The sequence below is a fragment of the Erythrolamprus reginae genome, chromosome 6 (genome assembly GCF_031021105.1).
Source record: "Erythrolamprus reginae isolate rEryReg1 chromosome 6, rEryReg1.hap1, whole genome shotgun sequence".
Classification (NCBI taxonomy): Eukaryota; Metazoa; Chordata; class Lepidosauria; order Squamata; family Dipsadidae; genus Erythrolamprus; species Erythrolamprus reginae.
In genome coordinates this window covers 39,664,379-39,683,885 of record NC_091955.1, presented here as the reverse complement: position 1 = coordinate 39,683,885, position 19,507 = coordinate 39,664,379, and the positions used below count along the sequence as shown (strand labels likewise).

Below are 19,507 nucleotides of genomic sequence, written 5' to 3'. Positions count from 1 at the left end.
ATGAGAGAAGGATTTGGCCTTTCCAATTTTTAATTATATTATCATGCAGCAATTCTCTTATGGGCAAAAGAATGGATAAATCTGGAAAATGAGAAAATACTGACACTTGAGGGTCACAACATATCTGAAGGATGGCATGCACATTTATGGGAAAGAAAAGATTTAAAACATACACAATCCCAATCACACACTATAAGAGGAACAATATTATCCCCAGTTGGTTTTCAACGATTGACGCTTTGAGACACCTGAACACAATAGATTTAACAAAAAAGATAACTTATCAAGACTTATTAGACTTAAATGGATATATGAAGACTAGACAAAAAGTAGAAGAGGAAGGGAAAATTGTGGATTGGTTAACATATTATCAAATGCAAAGTAGATGTAAATAAGATTTAGTTAAATTTGATATAGCAAAAAAATATATAATAGACAAAATATTGACTGGACCAGATGCTAAATTTATAACAAAAATGTACAATTATCTTTTATATTATGAAAATATTGAGGAAACAGTAAAAGAAAATATGCTAGCCTGGATGAAAAATGTTGGCTACATGATTCAATTGGAAGACTGGGAAAAAATGTGGAAGGAAAATTATAAACTCACACTATCAGTGGCATGAAAAGAAAATTTATATAAGATGTTGTTCCGATGGCATTATGCTCCGGTGAGACTTGCCAAAATACTGTATATCCCAACGTAAATCCCAAATGTTGGAAATGTAAAATTGGCCATGGAACATGTTACCACCTATGGTGGTCATGGTGGTAATTAAGAAATTTTGGAACATGATTAGCAATGTTAGGATACGAATTAGGATATGTTAGGATACGAATTAGAACTAAAACCGGAAACTTACCTTCTAGGAATTATGGGAGGACAACATACAAAAATGAACTACTGCTTTATAACACAAAGATTAACGACCACCAGGTTAGCACTTGCACAAATATGGAAGAATGAAACCCCACCTACAGAGACAATAGTTATAAAGTGTTGGAGTGGGAAGCAAATGGGAAATCCTGGTGGTGACAGTCACAAGGCAGGGGAATCCCTGCAGTAGTAAGTGAGCGCACGTGCAGTAAGAGAGCCCATGCACCCGGGCTCGGGTTCGTAAGACAAAAATGGTTTTTAAGACGAGACAAACAAATCTTAAACTCCGGGTTCGTATCACGAAACGTTCGTATGAAGAGGCATTCATAAGACGAGGTATCACAGTATATAAATAATTAGATATTAGTAGTTATAAGAATTCCATGTAAATATTATGTAAAGATCAATACATAAATAAACTAGTGATAAGATAGTTGGATAACAACACATTGAAATGATTATGCTGATGCTACAGAAATGCAAGTGAACAGTTATTTGAATGATTTATTAATGTCTCATGTGTTTGTATTATTTATTATTGTTTTAAAATAATTAATAAAAATAATTTTAAAAAGAAAAAAGAAAATTTGAAAGCTAATCTTTGAAATCCAGGTGACAAAATTAGAAAAGGAATCAGCACAAGATAAATAATGTATACCGAAACAAAATAGATATAAATTAAGAATTTTAATTAATAATTTGGTGCTTGCTATTACATTGTATTTTATTGAAATTTGAAGGTATGTGATTTTGTAAGGGTGGAGAAAAAATAAATAATTTATAGCACCCACCCCCCGGAAAAAAAAATCCTCACAGAAACAATTTACAATGAGAACCAAGATACCATTATATATATATAAATGTTTGTCTGGATCTTTTTTTAGTTGTCTGTTCATTAATCCCAACAAGAAGCAGTGATCATAAATCTATGAGCAACTCCACTTTTGGTGAATGTGCTAAAATGTTGAATGCTTTTATATATTAATATCCTTTTTTAAATTTTTCTCTCCCTTTCTGTCTTAACAGTGATTGATTCAAAGTGACCTACATGCCTAAAGGGTGGCAAGGAAAATTAGAAGACAGCTAAAACACAGTCATGTCTTCTATTTGGCACACTATTCTCTCTCTTCATGGGAACCACAAGAGGTTGGGTTGCCTCTTAATTTTCACTGTAAGTGTATATTGTAGTGCCTCTTTAATGTGCCCCACCACTTGCATCTGTGCCAGTGACATTATGAGTTGCTCCGGCAGAAACCTCTCAAGGGTACCATCAACTCTTTTCAAGCACATAAGAAGACTGGATATGAGTCACAACAAAATTGGAATTTTGGATCAAGACTGGATCCCCATCCTGCTTGAGAAGTTGTACACCCTCATCCTCAATCATAACAACATTTTCAGTATTTCTATTGGGAGCTTCTCAGTTGTTCCAAATGTCAAGTACCTAGACCTGTCATCCAACAATTTGAAGTCATTGGGCAGTCCTATATTTCAGGAACTGAGAATGCTGGAAATTCTGTTGCTTTATAACAATCATATTGCACAGGTTGATTCTGCTGCTTTTGGAGGAATTCGTACCCTTCAAAAGCTGTATTTAAGTTACAATTCTCTCACACGCTTCCCAATTGAACTCTATACTGGGAAATACAAGCTCTCTGAACTTGTATTTTTAGATCTTTCTTACAATCGGATCCAGTCAATACCAGTTAATGGCATGAGATTAGTACCAGCCCGACACTTAAATGGAATTTATCTTCATGGGAACCCATTTCATTGTGACTGCATACTTTATTCTATGCTGAACTTGTGGTACCTTCGCCATTTTACTTCAGTGGACAACTTCAATACTGAATACACATGTGATAAAGACGCCCAAAAACTGCCTTTATTGCAGAACAGTTATTTAAATTGTTCAGAAAGTACCATTAATGGTTCTTTCCATGCCTTTGGTTTTATTCATGAAGCACAAATTGGTGAGCGAATTATAGTACCCTGTGATACCAAAATCAGTGATGCTGGAACTAGTTTTATTTGGATCAGCCCAGATAATCACATTTTAGAGCCAGGAAAGACAACTGAACCATTCAAAGTATTTCATAATGGGAGCTTGGAAATAGATGATGCTCAATATGAAGATGCTGGACTTTATTCCTGCATTGCAATAAATAAGAAAAGATTACTGAATGAAACAATTGAAGTAAGAATAAATGTCAGCAATTTCACAGTGGATAAATATTATTCACATGAAACATTTAACACTGCTTTTACAACCCTTGCAGCTTGTGTAGCCAGTATTATTTTGGTATTTCTTTACCTCTACTTGACGCCCTGTCCTTGTAAGTGCAAGTCAAAGAAAAGGAAAAGGCAAGTAAACCAAAGTAGTACATCTCATTCATCTATACTAACCTCCAACACACCTCCCAATCTTCCATTAGATGAGAAGAAATCTAACAGTGGCAAAAGGGTGGTGTTTCTTGAACCTGTGAAGGAACCTAAACCAGGTCAAAATGGGAAAATCAGAATATTTCCTAATGAGACTGTAATTGCTGAAAGCATCCTGAAAACACCCCAAACAAAATCAGACTCAGTTCCCACAAACTCAGCATTCTCAGACATGCCTTTCATACCATCATCTTAAGAGTTCCTCCTGCACTGATGTCATAATCCTCTCAGCAACAGCCCTGGTTTTATCCAATGTTGAAAGAAAAGTCATGGGGAATTTTTTTTAAGAAAATGGAAATCTTGAAGGTTGAAATTAATTGCTGTTATCTTGTTTCCTTCTCAGTGGGAAGAACATGTGTTAATCTTACAGCATTCGGGAGGAGTTCATTGTTACATGACAGGAGTAGCAGAGTAGGGTGGTATATCTTTGTATTCTTTCTAATATTTCCTCTGAAATGAATTAGGAAGTAGCCTTATGGAGGAACATATTTGATCACTGTTCTGATTCAGTGGAAGAAAACTTACACAGTAGAAGTCCTATCTGGCTTAGGCCCTTAGCTGTTTCACTGTACTGAATCAATGGGGTTGTATTATCAGGGATGATACTTTTAATCAAGTATGTCTTATAGTGTTTATGGAAGAACAAAATATCTATTTATTGAATTTCTGTTCATTGCCTTGAGAAACTGGGTACATAAAGAAACAAATATTAATTTAATTTAATTTTAATTTAACTAATTTAACTGTTAAGCCACCCAATTCCTAGTGGACTCTTGGCAGCGTACAGTCATAGGCAATATAAAACAATAAAATATATAACATTAAATAACACAAGAAATCTAAACCAGGAAAAACAAACATTCATTCAATAACATTCATCTTTCTGCGGCCAAGTAGTTTTTCTATGGCCCCCAAGCCTGATGGCAGAGCCATGTTTTCACAGCCTTTCAGAAGGCCAGAAGGGTGGGGACAGTACGAGTTTCTTGGGACACTTGGTTCCAGGAGCTCCTCAGAAACCCAAGGGGCTCTTTGAGATCCACTGCTACAGAGAGGTCGCAACAACGCAATCCAACCCAAAGTATCCGATGAATCCTTATTCCAGGCTGACACCAAGGACTTTGCCAGACTGAGTTAAGTATTTACCCAAGTGCCCTCTAAAACCCTATTAGGACCATTAGGCGCCTGGGGTGGAACCACCTAATTGGCTCCACTTCCCTGTGATGTGGAATTGATGTCATAAAGTCAAGCCGTAACATGAAATGATCTTACCATGAGAAGGGCAAGGTTCTATTCCCCTAACACCAGTTCATGACTCCACTGCCCCGAGAGAAATACCAGGTCGAGTGGGTGTCCCCCTCATGAGTCAGACCTTGTATTACTTGGGTCAGGTCCATGGTTGTCATGGAAGCCATGAACTCCTGCACTACTTCTGAGGATAAAAGAGTAAAGTCTCCCAAGACCATGAGTCTGGGGAACTCCACTGCCAGACTGGCTACCGCCTTGAATAGTGCAGGCAGGGCTGTTGCAATGCAGCTGGGAGGCAGGTAGGTTAACAGCAAGCCCACCTGTATCCCTAATTCCAGTCTCGAGGAGAGACTCACGTCTTACGATCTCGGGTGCAGGGATTCTGAGTGGGCTAAGTATCTTCCTGACTATGACTGCAACTCCTCCACCCCTTCTCTCGTTTCTCCCCAGAGACCAAATCCCACACCTCTCCAGCTTCCCTTGTCCCTGGCAGGCATATCTCATACTTATCCGAATACAGCAATCATAATTTTCTGAAGTATCTATCCCAATTTCTATTTCATATTTAGCAGGGGGGGACACAGGCCTTCATTTCGGAACAATAAAATCAATCTACACAGTCATACCATCAACAATCATGCATCTTACATACAATAAATACCCCCCCTTCATTAATAAAAACACTTATAAAAACACAATTAATTAGACTAAGGTTAAAAAGTATTAAATATCCTAAACTGGCCAGCAGGTATTCTCTTTTCTAAAACTAAGGTGAATATGTTCACTCAATTGTCCCTTCTTCCTTCAAGTCCTGCTTCTCCTGTTCTGATTTCTTTAATGCGTGTAGCAAGGAAAACTAAAATTATTAAGTGTCCTGTTGTAAGTCCAAAATCAACAACCCATTTTAAAACCTGAACAAGGGGTCATTAGCATAATAACAATAATGATAATGAGGACCCAGATTGTGGGGTCAATATGCTGGCTCTGTTAAAAAGTGCTATTGCTAACATGTTGTAAGCCGCCATGAGTCTATGGAGATGGGCGGCATTAAAAAAAAATCGAATCTATATATCCTACATGGCCAACTTTAGAAAACAGAAACAAGAGAAACTTCCTAATCTCAATTTTAAGCTACAAAACACAGAAACAATCCTCCAACAAAATCCCGACCATACCGCGACCTTAACTAAAATATAAAACCATCAGACATGAAATAAATTAATATCCCAACAACAACTCACCCACAAACTAAAAATGGCAAAACAAACACACTTTGAATCTGCTAATAAACCAGGGCACTGGTTAGCTTTTAAACTGGCATAACAAAAAGCTGAGAAAACCATAGAGGCTTTATACGATAACTCAGGATCATTAAAATCAAACATGGAAGACAAAAAACAGATAATTCACCAATTTTATCAGGAATTGTATACAACAGACACAATAAATGAGCAATCGATCGTGGAATACCCTAATCAAAACAAAACAGTAATATCTGATGAGGACAGACACTACTTAAACAAAAAAATTAGCCTGACTGAATTAAAAACCACAATCACAAAGCAACAAAATAACAAAACCCCAGGACCGGATGGTATTCAGGCCAAATTTTATAAACATAATCTGGAGTTATTAGAATCTAGTATGTTGGAGGTTTATAATGAAGCCCTTTCTCAAAGTAAACTACCTAAAACTACCTACCTAAAGCCCATATAATCCTTATTCCAAAAGAAAACAAAGATAAAAAAATCTCAAAAACTACAGACCTGTTTCACTACTCAACACTGATTATAAAATATTCTCTACAATAATAGCTGAACGTCTTAAAAAAAATCTTAAACTCTATCATCCATTCGGACCAAAACGGATTCTTACCTGCAAGAAATATTAGTTCTACTACAAAGACCATACTTAACACTCTTGAATATTATGACAAACACTATGACAAATCATTGGCTCTTATATTTATTGACTTATGAAAAGCCTTCGATAGCCTACACTGGCAATATTTTATAACACAAACAGCTTATATGAAATTTGGAGACAATTTCATCAACCTAATTAAATCGATCTATTCTCGTCAAGTTGCTAAAATACTTTTTAATAATGACAGCACGGAAAAAATAGCAATAACAAAAGGCGTTCGGCAGGGTTACCCCTTAGCCCGGTTAATCTTTATACTTGCGATAGAAACATTACTAAACAACATAAGAAACAATCCACAAATACAGGGAATCAAAATAAAAAGGGAACACTTTAAAATACAAGCCTTAGCAGACGACATTGTATTTATAACTCAAAACCCATTAGAATCAGCACAGATTTTACTTGAAGAAATACACAAATTTGGACACCTAACAGGACTTAAACTTAATAGTGAGAAAACTAAAATTATAACTAAAAACATGACCCAGAAACAAAATATTTTATTAGAACAAACCCTCAACTTAAAAATAGTTTAAAAAATTAAATATTTAGATCTTTGGATCTCCTCAAACTGTAGCACTATAAAAAAGGACAATTTCGATAACCTAACACAGGACGTACAAAAAGACTTAATAAGATGGTCTAAGTTAAATCTCTCATTGATGGGAAGGATTGCCGTGATCAAATCTAACATTCTCCCACAATTTCTGTATTTATTTCAAGTAGCTCCGATAAACCAAAACAAATAGTTTTTTGACAACCTACACAAAGTAATACATAAATTTGTCTGGTCCAAAAAGAAGGCAAGAATAAAATTGAAGAACCTACAGGACCATAGAACAAGAGAAGGCTTCGGCCTCCCCAACTTCCATTTGTACTACCAAGCCGCCATATTAGCGAAGAGTAAAGATTGGATAACTTTGGAAAACACAAGATCACTGACTCTGGAGGGTTTTGACTTGCAGTCTGGATGGCATTTGTTCCTAATAATGGACATTTAATAAATCCCTAACTATTTTAAACACCATTACAGTGATCCCCCGATCATTGCGAGGGTTCCGTTCCAGGACCCCAGCAATGATCGGGTTTTCGCGAAGTAGCGCTGCGGAAGTAAAAACACCATCTGCACATGCGCAGATGGTGTTTTTACTTCCGCCGCAGCAGCGAGGAGCCGAAGATTGGGGTTTCCCCACCGCCCACGCAAACTCCTCGCTGTCCGCCGCCTGCCTTCGCCCGCCCACGCCGTTCGCTCGCGCCGCTTCCCAGCTGAGTCCTGAAGCCAATTCGCTTCAGGACTCAGCTGGGAAGCGGCGCGAGCGAATGGCGTGGGCGGGCAAAGGGCAGGCAAGCGGTGGGCGCGCGGGCAGGCAGGCGGCGGACAAGCCGTTCGCTCACGCCGCTTCCCAGCTGAGTCCTGAAGCCAATTCGCTTCAGGACTCAGCTGGGAAGCGGCGCGAGTGAACGGCGTGGGCGGGCGAAGGGCGGGCGAGCGGCAGCGAGGAGTTTGCGTGGGCGGTGGGGAAACTCCTCGCTGATGCCCGCCGCTCGCCCTCCCGCCAGCAAGAGGGGGAAGACCCAGGGAAGCCGCCCAGCAGCTGATCTGCCCGGCGCCATCTACGCATGCGTGGCCATAAAAAAAGGGCGCGCATGCGCAGATGGTGTTTTGACTTCCAGGTTGAAAAATCGCGATTTAGCCCGTTCGCAATGATCGGGATCGCGATACCCGGGGGATCACTGTATATAAGGAAGGCTCGAATAACAACATGGCAATACATTTTTTAAAAATCATTATCTTTCTACCCCGAAATGGATATCACCCAATGAATTACTTACCTATCCTAATCTGTTCTCCCCTTCGAAAACCTTAACCTACTTACAACTACTGGATGAAAACGACAATCTACTCCCAAAACATCAACTTCATGAAAAAGGAATAATTCTAGACTGGCTAACTTACATACAAATAAACTCTAAATATAAAGAACACAAAAATAAATTAGATTTCCAAAATAAAAAGCCTTCAGATTTAATTTTATCTGGCTCACACTCAAAAATGATTTCTAAACTATACAACTATTTATTAACGGAAGATACTATTGAAGAACAAGTCAAAGGATGCATGATAGCCTGTGTCCAGAATTTTGGCTATACATTAAATTTGACTGAATGGGCAAAAATTTGGACATCGAATTACAAAATTACACTTGCAATATCCTATAAAGAAAACTTATTCAAAATTGTTTATAGATGGCATTTACCCCCGGCAAGGCTTTCTAAAATGTACCCCAACCTATCCCCTACCTGCTGGAAATGCAAAAAATATTATGGAACCTACTACCATCTATGGTGGACCTGTATGCAAGCCAAAAAATTCTGGCTAGAGATCAAAAATCTCTAAGACCAAGTCATATTGATAAACATACTACCTAAACCGGAACTTTTCCTCCTAGGCATTTTCAGGCAAAAAATCACACAAGAAGACAAAGATATAATCACACAAATCTTAACAGCAGCCAGAATCACATACGCACAGTTATGGAAACAGGAAAATACCCCGAATACATTAAACGTTATAATAAAAATCATGGAGTGTGCCGAAATGTCTAAAATGACATTGTAACTCCAAAACAAAAATGAATCAGACTTTTAAAAGGTTTGGGAGAAATGGTACCAATGGTTAACAAATAAAAAATATATTAAAATTTTTGGAAACAAAAAAGAAATGTCTCAAGTCTTCTAATCGCTCCATCTGATAACAGATAACAATAAAGGAAAAAGATCAACTATCAATTACAAACAACTCAAAATTAAACTTGAATCCTCGTACATAACTTGTAAAAAGAAATTATTTGAAATATTATCTTGTTTATACCTACACTTAAATTCTAAACATCTATTACTTCAAGCTGTTTACAGACTTACCTCCCTCCTCTTAACATATACACCAATCATACAACCAAAATGAATACAATGAAGGGATACATTTCAAAAATGCCAGCTATATTGCAGGCATCTCCTCCCCCCCCAACCCAACTTTTCTGCACACCTGCTATCTCTTTCATACTCTCTACTCTTCTACTTACTCCTTTTCTCTTTTTTTGTAAATATTGCAAGATACAACTAAATATATACAAATCATATGATATATCTCAACCGAGTATCCTGAGACCTGCTGTTATGTATATTTTCCCTTTGTATTTCCCCTTTCCCCCCCTCCCTCAATATTTAAAAATCAATAAACTATTTTTGGAAAAAAAATCAAATAAATAAAATAATGAACTTCCAGGGCATTCTCAATCCTGGATGGGGAGGACAGATGTTTTCAGTTGGCATTCTGGCCATTGCTGCTCCCACCGGCCAACGCCTTTGGCTCCATCTGCCCTAGCAACTCTGGCCCACTCCAGCTGATCGCAGTCCCCGACATTGGTCATTCTCACTCTTCTGTTTGACAAAGACACTGCGTGAGCCACCCCACCCATTCCAAATATTCAGATTACCCTCTCCGGTCATTGTCTTCGGCATTGGCTCTTCCCACCGGCCAATGCCTTCAGTTCAGCTCGCCCTAGTTTTACTTGCTCTGGCAGTTCCGACCCACTCCAGCCACTATCCTCTGCTGCCACATCGTCTGTCACCCTCACTGTCTGGCGCCTTCAGCTTTAATTGTCAACAGCTGATATGCGGGTCACTGCAACAGTTCCAAGCATTCTGGCTGCCCTCCTCCAGAGTCAGTTTCTCTCACCAGTCTCCCTGGCATCCAGTGCAGCTTTTCGTCTCCGAGTGTTATTATATTCAGTTTTTATATTCAATTGCTACTCACTGGAATGCCTAACTTCTCACTAATTACTCACTAATAACATCTTTCCAGCACGGCTGCCATCTCCCGTGAAAAGTTTGCTGAAGTTTATAAAAAGGGCATCACATTTTCAGATTGCTACCATAGTTAAGAAAACAAAATAAATTTATATAATCCAGTATATTCCCAAATAATGTTTAATGTTTAGATACGTTTCAAAACTGGACGGGGATTAGTCTTTTTCTCTAATAAATTTTAAAATCTAGGAATGGAATGTATGATAAATCTATTAAAAGATAACCTTAAAAAATGATAACTTTTACAGAACTCATACTGTTCAGAGATATGATTATTAAACCAATTAAGCCTTCAAGATCTATATTTCAGAAGAATATCTGTTTAGTTTTGTTAAGAAACCCATAGTCCAAAACTATTTAAGTACTATTTTTCCATCTACTGTATGGTGAGGAGACAGATACACTATTGGAATGTCTGTCTTTACAGGTCTTAAAGGGATATGAGCCATAATACTGTAGAAGAATATCCAGCCTATTTGTTTGGATTAAAATTCGACAGAAAAGAATGCATAGAGTTAGTTTTGAAAAAATATTGAGATTTGTGAAATTAGATATTGTATATAAGTTCCATTGCACTTTGACTATTTTTGTTGACCTACTTAGAGCCATAATCCTAACTGTTGATCCCAAGATAAATATTATTTTCACATCAATGGCATGAATACCTTCTGTAGAACCTAGAACTTCAGTTCAATTAATTTGATTGTTTAGAGCTTTATTTGAAAAATTCAAACTAGTTTGAAACATGTTTAATGTGCAACTACCAAAGCAACTATTCATGAATATATCATGTGAGGTTTTGATATAAAATTTACAAGCCATAATTTCATGATGATCCATTCCATTAGAAATCTGGAAGTACAAAAAACAGTAAGTTATTTGCAAGTTACTTATTTTTCATAACATTGTTTGTCCCATTTGGATTTCTGTCAAATTGTTAGTCAAATTGTTAGACAGTTCTGCAGTGACATGCGGCATAGATTACAATTTTTTGGTTTTGTGTATAACTTGCAGATGAGAATTTCTCTGCTGGCTGTCAACTGCAACCGTCAAACAGAATAGAGCTGGAAGGTCTTCTAATTCAGTCCCTTGCTCAAACGGGGGATTCTACACCAGTGTTGAAGAACCTTTCAAGCACCAAGTGCTGTAAAGGGCAGTGTGCACATGTGCACATGCTGGAATCCAGAAGAGCAGATGATCTTCCGGTGCACGCAGGCATACTGGCCACCTGATCTTCTGGTCTCTGGAATGCATGCATGCGGAAAGACCAGCTGTCCAGTACATATCAACCGGCTCTACCTGGCTTTTCGGGGGTATTCGTGCCTCCCTACCCACCACACTGATATCCCCACCAATGACCTGGTTCCGCAGCCCCAGGCAAGGAGAGAGTTGGGCAATGAATGCCACCTCCCTCCACTGGAAAGACAGAGCCCCTTCCCAGCCTTGCAGCTCTGTTTTTGCTGGCAGAGGGTGACAGGAAACTGTTGCAGCTGAAAATGGAGATCAAGAGCCCATTTTTGCTGCCTGAGTCCTCAGGCTACCACAAATGCCAACACATAAATGACATAAAGCCCACTCCAGCCCCTGAGGTCAAACACAACCCCTGATCTACACAAAGGGACACACCACAAACAGTGTCCGAATACCCCTTGTTTTAACATTAACAAACTACTAATTGTCTGTCTTAACAATCATTCTAAAGTCAATGAAATGATAAATTAGTCCAAGCAAAAAGAATCAAAAGTCTGAGGAAGGGTCTGTCTGATAACAGCTGTTGTTGGCAGAATGCCCAGTAGCAATTTCCATTTTCATTGTCAGGGGGCAACAGGAGGCCATTGCAGCCAAAAACAGAGCCTGGAAGGGTCATGCATGGCCCTCCCCAGCTCCTTTTTGGCTGATAGAGGCATTGTGGCCTGGTCCTTTGCTGTTTCCAAGGCAGCCCCGCGGGCCAGATCTAAGCACCCCACAGGCCTAATCTGGCTCCTGGGCTTTGATTTTGACATCCTTAGGGTAGATGTATAGATGAAGACAAGGTTGTTTTCATCTATACTACATAGAAGTATAGATGAAAACAACCTTTAAGAAGGTTTCTATCAAAATATTGATAATGTATTGTCAGTGTTTCTTGGAGATAAACCATAGATCTGGTTGAAAATCACCATGATGATGATCATAACAATATAATAAAACCATCATTTTCTCCATGTGTGAATGTTGACATATGTAACAGATGTGTTGTATGGGGGCTTCAGAAACACTGTCACAACCATCAGCTTGTCTTGTTTTTTTAATTATTCTTGCAAATACTATTCACTACTATATTCATTTCATATTTGTTCTGAAACGAAAAAATGTTAAATGGTCTCACTTGGTCTATACTTGATAAAGTTGTGGCTATTTTAGTTTTATACTTCAATGATTGTTGATATCCTAGGTCAGCTGTATTTCCTTTTGAACTAAGCCTTGAAGCTCTTACTTGCTACTATATCATTTCAGGGACATTCAGTCCTTACTGAAATGCTTAGAATGAGCAAAGCTAAAATGTTATTTTTCTGTAGTTAATGTAAACAGTTTTCTTTGCTTCAGTTCTTCCTCTTAAGCAAAGGAGAAGCAGAGCAGTTTACCGTGCCGAAGACTTGTATTTGTAAAAGTGATGTGTGCAATAGGCCAGTTTACAAATCTATAGTAAATATAAATCTAAAGCTCTCTATACCTTTACATTCCATGTGACTTTCATGTTGTCTTGGTTCAACAATAAAGTATCTTGAAACAAATTTTCAGATCCCCGTGTCTTTGATTTTGCAAGTTCCCTTCGCACGTATTTGATTTTGTAAAGGTTCCCTTCACACATATGTGTAAATCGTTCCCAACTCTAGGGGGCGGGCTCATCTCTTTTTCAAAGCCGAAGTTTCAGAGCTGTTCAAATATGTCTCCGTGGTCATGTAACCAGTATGACTCAATGCCGAAGGTGCACAGAATGCTGTTATCTTCCCACCACTATTTTTTAACTTGCATTTTTAACGTGCTTTTGAACTGCTAGGTTGGCAGAAACTGGAATAATCAATGAGAACTCATCCTGTTACTTGACACTAGGGATTTGAACCACTGAACTGCTGACCTTTCGATCAAGCTCAGCATCTTAGCCACTAAGCAACCATGTCACTTTTGATTTTGTAAGTGACCAATTCATAACAAATTAAAATTGAAATGAAGTAAAATGAATCTTCAGTAATGCCTACTGCTTTTTTCCTTTTGTTCTGCATATATTTATTCATTTGAGTATGAATGAATAGGGAGAAGCAAAAAATAGTCCTCAATGGGTCCAAGTCCACATGGAAGAAGTAAGCACTGGGGTACCACAAGATTCTGTCCTAGACCCAGTATTCTTTAATATCATCATTAATGACATAGATGGGGGAATAGAAGGGGAACTAACTAAATTTGCAGGTGACACCAAACTGGTGGGAGTAGCCAATACCACAGAGATCAGGCTCAGAATCTGGTGGATCTCAACTTACTTGTACACTGGGCCCAAACAAATAAAATGAAATTCAATTCAGAGAAAAGTAAAATCCTACACTTAGGTAAGAAATAAAATACATATAAACTTGGTGAAACCACACTCAATAGCAGTGACTGGGTGAGGAATCTTGGTGCACAACCAACTAAATATGAACCACCAGTGTGCAGCGGCATCAAAAAGGCCAATACAATCCTGAGTTGCATTAACAGGGATACAATCTAGGACTAGGGAGCTACTAAGTATAAAGCCTTAGACCACACCTAGAGTACTGCATCCAGCTTTAGTCACCACGCTACAAAAAAAAAGAGACATTTAAACTAGAGAAAGTGCAGAAGAGATGATAAGAGGACTTGAAACTAAAACATAAAAAGAGAGGTTGCAGGAACTGGACATGGCTAGTCTAACAAAGAGAAGGACCAGGGGAGACATAGCAGTGTTCCAATACCTGATAGACTACCACAGAGAGGAGGAGGTCATGCTGTTTTCTAAAGGACAGACTAGGAATAATGGATAGAAACTGACCACAGAGAGATTCAACCTGGAAATAAGACAGTAAAGGAATCAACAGTGGGACAGTTTGCCTGCAGAGGTTGTGAGAGCTCCAACACTTGAGACTTTCAATGGGAGATTGGACTGCCATTTGTCCGAAATGGTATAGGGCAGTGATAGCAAACTTATGGCACAGGTGCCACAGTTGGCAAGTGGAGCCATATCTGCTGGCATGTGAGTCATTTCCTTAGTTCAGCTCCAACATGTGTGTGTGTGCCGGCCAGCTAATTTTTGGCTCGCATAGAAGCTCTGGGAGGGCATTTTTGGCTTCCAGAGAGCCTCTGTGGGAGATGACTTCCAGGGACGCCTTTGGAGCCTGGGGAAAGTGAAACATGATCCTACTGGGCCCACCAGAAGTTGGGAAACAGGTCATTTCCAGCCTCCACAGGGCCTCCAGGGAGTGGGGGAAGCAGGCATTGAATTATGGGTGTGGGTGTTCATGCATGAGCAATAGTGCGCTTGCATGCTCTTGGCATCTAAGGGAAAAAAGTTCACCATCACTGGTATAGGGACTCCTGCCTGAACAGGAGGTTGGACTAGATGATCTACAAGGTCCCTTCCAACTAATTAAAAAATGTACAGTGTATAAAAGCTGTAAAAAATATCTAAGAGAATATTACAAGATTCAGGCCATCACTTGATCTTCACTTTATCTTTAGTTTCAAATGTGCAAAAGAAAGAACCAGTTTTGCTCTATTGCAATGAATAAATTTAATGTCAAAAAAGTGATTTTAACTAATTTGATGTAATGGTCAGCATTAACAATCTATCCTGCCTTTTGATGAGAATTATAACAGATCAATGGGACCAAAACAGTAGATAAACATACTAAGCATAGACAGAATTGCCTTAGCAATAAAGTCAGTGTTGTTGGCTGAAGTCTCATTTCGTAAAATACTCAAGACTCATTTATGCCGCCATATGTATGTTTGTGTGTATGTTTGATTTTATTATAAGGGTTTTTAGTTGTTTTATTAATTGGATTTCTACATGCTGTTTTTATCATTGTTGTTAGCCGCCCCGAGTCTTCGGAGAGGGGCGGCATACAAATCCAATAAATAATAATAATTACACAGATTTTATGGTCAATAGCCATGATGGGATTTCTACTTCAAATATTTTAAAGATAACAGGATAAGGAAATATAACACAAAAGATTTACCTGTTTTAAAAAAAACTAAGCCAAAAGAACAGCAATTTTCTGATTGGATAAGTTGGTCAGTATTCATAATTTAAAACATTTTTTAAAGTTTTACTGAATTTGAATGGGTTTCAAGGTCCTCAATGCAATTTTCATTACTTTTTGGTTCAAAATGACAAGAAACTACCTCCTAATTTTAGTAGGTATTGTGAGGATCACAAAATAATTTGTCCTGTGGCTGTATACAGTCAAGAGTTGTACCATAAAGAGATAAGCAATGTTTCTCCACTGCACTGCTATGGAGAGTCCAATGTGGGTGATTCTTCAGCCTCATTGCTAGGGACTGAGTTAAAATTAACATAATTAAGCAGGCCCCACTCCTAGCTGCCCCCAGCCGGTCAGTCTTAAAAACTCAGTCATAGTGGAGGGACTTAGAGTTTATTTTCCTCTCTGACTGTTAGATTATTCTAACTCTATTTTGTCTTTTTCTCTTACAGGAAGAAATTAGAAGTTAAACTGCATTCTTCCAATGGATTCAGGTCCCTGCCCTGCGGGGTAATACCTGCAACGTATTCCCAGTCAGGGGCCTCTATTCTGCGAGAGTATTGCCCCAAAGACAGGGAGTTGCCTTGGGGCGGGATCCCTGACCTGCATGGCCAGATCCCATTGCCCTGCAACCAACGATCACAGGGAGAAGGAAAGAAAAGGAAGGAATTAAATTCTTACAGGAGCTGTTGGTAGCAAGCGGCAGAGGGCTATCCCATTGCCCTAGCAAGACAAATAAAGGAGAAATAAAGAGCGGGCTGTGCGGCGACGCTGGAATTCAAAAAATGCAGCTTCCCGGCTGATAGGCGAAGCTGGCATCCTTGGAGGGTTCGGCAAGGCATGCAACTTGTAATGCTGCCTCCCAGCTGATTGAGACGAAGCCGGCGACCTCGGAGGAGCCTGGCAAGGCGCGCAATTTGTAACACCACCTCCCAGCTGATTGAGGCAAAACCGGCGATCATCGGAGGAGCCTGACAAGCCTCAGGACACCTGCAGGGGCAGGAAAGGCTTTTTCCAGGCGGATGAGCGTTCCGCCCACCATTTTGTTTGAGGCAAAGTTTCCCACCATTGCAGGGGGTGTCCTCTCCATTGTTGAAGGCTCTGCCCCGCCCCCCTTTGGAGAGTCATTCACTCAAGAGCCAATCAGAACCTCCATTCCTGGGCTTGTACAACCCCAGCCAATAAAGACAGGCTTTTCTGCTCTGGGCAACTCCCAGGCAAGTGCATTGTGGATCATAGCTAAAAGCGAAACCAAGCAGACCCTAGTGATTTAGCAGCTATCGGAAAGCAGGTATTAGACAACTAGGTCTGCTCTTACAACCCATTAGCAAATTGGTTGCAACTGGGGCTCCCTTTTTGATCACTAGTTACTTCTTCAACATGGCTAAGCTTCCTAAATCTGTGCCCCCAGAGCTAGCCACCTCTGCAGAACAAGGAAAAGTCTCATTCCTCTAAGAATAAATCCAAGAGCTCACAAACATCTGCTGCCCTAAAAGAGACAGAAAAAAGAATTAAAGTTCTGGAAGGACAGTTGGAAGCAGCTCAGAGGCAGGGCACTCAGACCTCTCCCTTCCCGACTACCTCAACTATACCAGCAAGCCAGGTGCTTGGTTTGATGGCCTCCCTCATGCCTCCCACTATTCCAGAGGGATCAGGTGTGGCCACAGATAGAGACTGGTCACCAGACTGTCCTACCATACCAGTTGAAGGGACTCAAAGACCAGACTTTGCCATACCAGCCCTGCCAGCCTGGTCATATGCACCACAACCTCAGGCATCATTGGCAACATTCACACCATCGCCTGATACCTGGCATCACCTGCCACCATTGGTGCAGGACGTGATCGCCTCAGCATATTCCCAAGGCATAGTGGTCAGTGCACAGCAGCAAAACCCAGCACTGCCTCCTCCTGTCCAGTCACGCAGGGACTTCTGGTCAGCACCAGCTCCACCGTCCCCAAGACAGGACTCATTCCACGAAGACCCAGCCTCGGGCCCAGAGGACGAGCTATAGGAGGATGAGACTCCCCCTCCAGAGTCTCAAACCTTCACTGGCCTATTTAGGCCGTCACTTTTTTGCACCCTACTTAACAAAGCTAAGCAGACTGTAGCCTTGGGGACAGCTGACAAATCCTCAGACACAACAATGGGCACCCAAGCAGCTACCCGTCTTTTCACCGAGCCTCAAAAGGACTCAGGGCACATCACAACTGTTCCTGGACAATGTCAAATGCCCATGGGAATACCCAACAGCGGCAATGTGTCCAACAGCATCTGAACACAAGTTTTACTCCTTTGATCCGGAGATAGAAACAGTGCTTCAGTTTTCGACTATTGATGCACCAGTGGCAAGTCTGGTGTCAAACGCCTTGGTACTGTCTGAAATAACGGATGGACTGAAGCCAGATGACAGAAGGGCTGAGTCTCTGATTAAAAAGTCTCACCAAATGGTGGTATGGTCCCTTAGGGCTGCTTTAGCTGCCTCATTCTTCAATAGAGCATCGATTCTGTGGCTGCAGATGCTTACAAAGTTGGGCCCTAATGATGGTCATCTCTGGCAAGATATCAACAAATTATTAGCAGCAGCAGAATTCTCAGCTGACACTACCTTGTCCACAGCCAGATTCTCCTCAAGAGCCCTAGCAGTGAACCTTTCATCTCGTTGCTTAGTTTGGCTTCGTTCTTGGCAGGCGGACGCCAAATCTAAATGGCGCCTGGCCTCAGCTCCATTTAATGGGACAAAACTGTTCAGAGAATCCCTGGACAAGGTCCTCGTCAAGAACAAAGACAAGACAGACGGTCAACCCCATATTTCAGAAGGCAGCCCTTTCGGGCGGACACCTCTGCAACAGCCTCATAGACCACAAGACCATACACGCAGGGAAACTATAACCAACCCTCCTACAGATCTGATAGAAGAGGATACAGAGACAGGAACAGACAGTTCCAAGAGGTCAGGAGACCTTTCAGAGGGTCCAACCGCGGGGGTCTACTGCAAAAACAAGTGATGCCCAACAGGACATTCCCATTGGAGGATGCCTACAGGGCTTCATAGACTCCTGAGAATCTACCTCTTCAGATGCCTGGGCTTTAAACACAATAGCCCGAGGCTTGAAGATAGACTTTATCCAATTGCCCCGAAACAGATTCATCACCTGCCTAGTCATCACCAACCGGCCAAAGAGAGTACTTCTGACACAAGAGGACCAACATCTATTGGACATAGGAGCCATCGAGAAGGTACCACCAGGCCAGGAGGGCCTAGGTTACTACTCCATTGTTTTCACCGTACTCAAAACTTCAGGCGGTTGCCGCCTCATTTTAAATCTCAAATGCACTCACTGCGGACAATCCTTGCCTCAATATGTCACAGGGACTAGATGACATCAATAGACCGAAAAGAAGCTTACCTTCATGTCCTAGTCCACCAGGACCACCGACAATTTTTACAATTTTGCCTCGAAGATCTACATTTCCAGTACAAAGCAATGCCCTTTGGCCTGTCATCCGCCCCAAGGACATTTACAAAATTACTGGACGTATTAACAGCAAACCTATGGATGTGTCCTCTACGACTGATGGTGTATTTAGACGACATCATAATCTTGTCCTGGAATCCGTGCCAGGCACAAAAAGACCTCACAGAGACCATCAAAACACTCAAGAGACATGGCTTCACGATAAACCATCCCAAGAGCCATCTAACCCCAACCAGACATTTACCACATCTGGGCACTGACACAGACATGCTGACCTGCAAGGTTTTCCTTTCAGAGGACCAGTGGAATAAAGTCAGAGCCCTAGTGTCCTCTCTTCAATCCAGGAGGAGAGTCACATTGGCTTCCCTATCACAGATGCTGAGAATGTTCATTTCCTGTATCGACAT

General features: G+C 40.5%; 1 protein-coding gene across 3 annotated transcripts in view; it reads left to right on the top strand.

The window, feature by feature from the left end:
• AMIGO2 (adhesion molecule with Ig like domain 2) overlaps positions 1 to 13,137 on the top strand; it is a 162,015-nt gene extending 148,878 nt beyond the window's left edge. For 2 of the 3 annotated variants that reach the window (XM_070754754.1, XM_070754755.1), the window contains exon 2: positions 1,907 to 3,554. In XM_070754754.1, the coding sequence (XP_070610855.1) occupies positions 1,977 to 3,518 (1,542 nt within the window). In that variant the 5' untranslated portion in view covers positions 1,907 to 1,976 and the 3' untranslated portion in view covers positions 3,519 to 3,554. Of the gene's footprint in view, positions 1 to 1,906; positions 3,555 to 11,377 lie in introns of those variants that run through there. The other variant, XR_011559408.1, reaches the window with a different exon arrangement.
• The last annotated feature ends 6,370 nt before the right edge of the window (positions 13,138 to 19,507 follow it).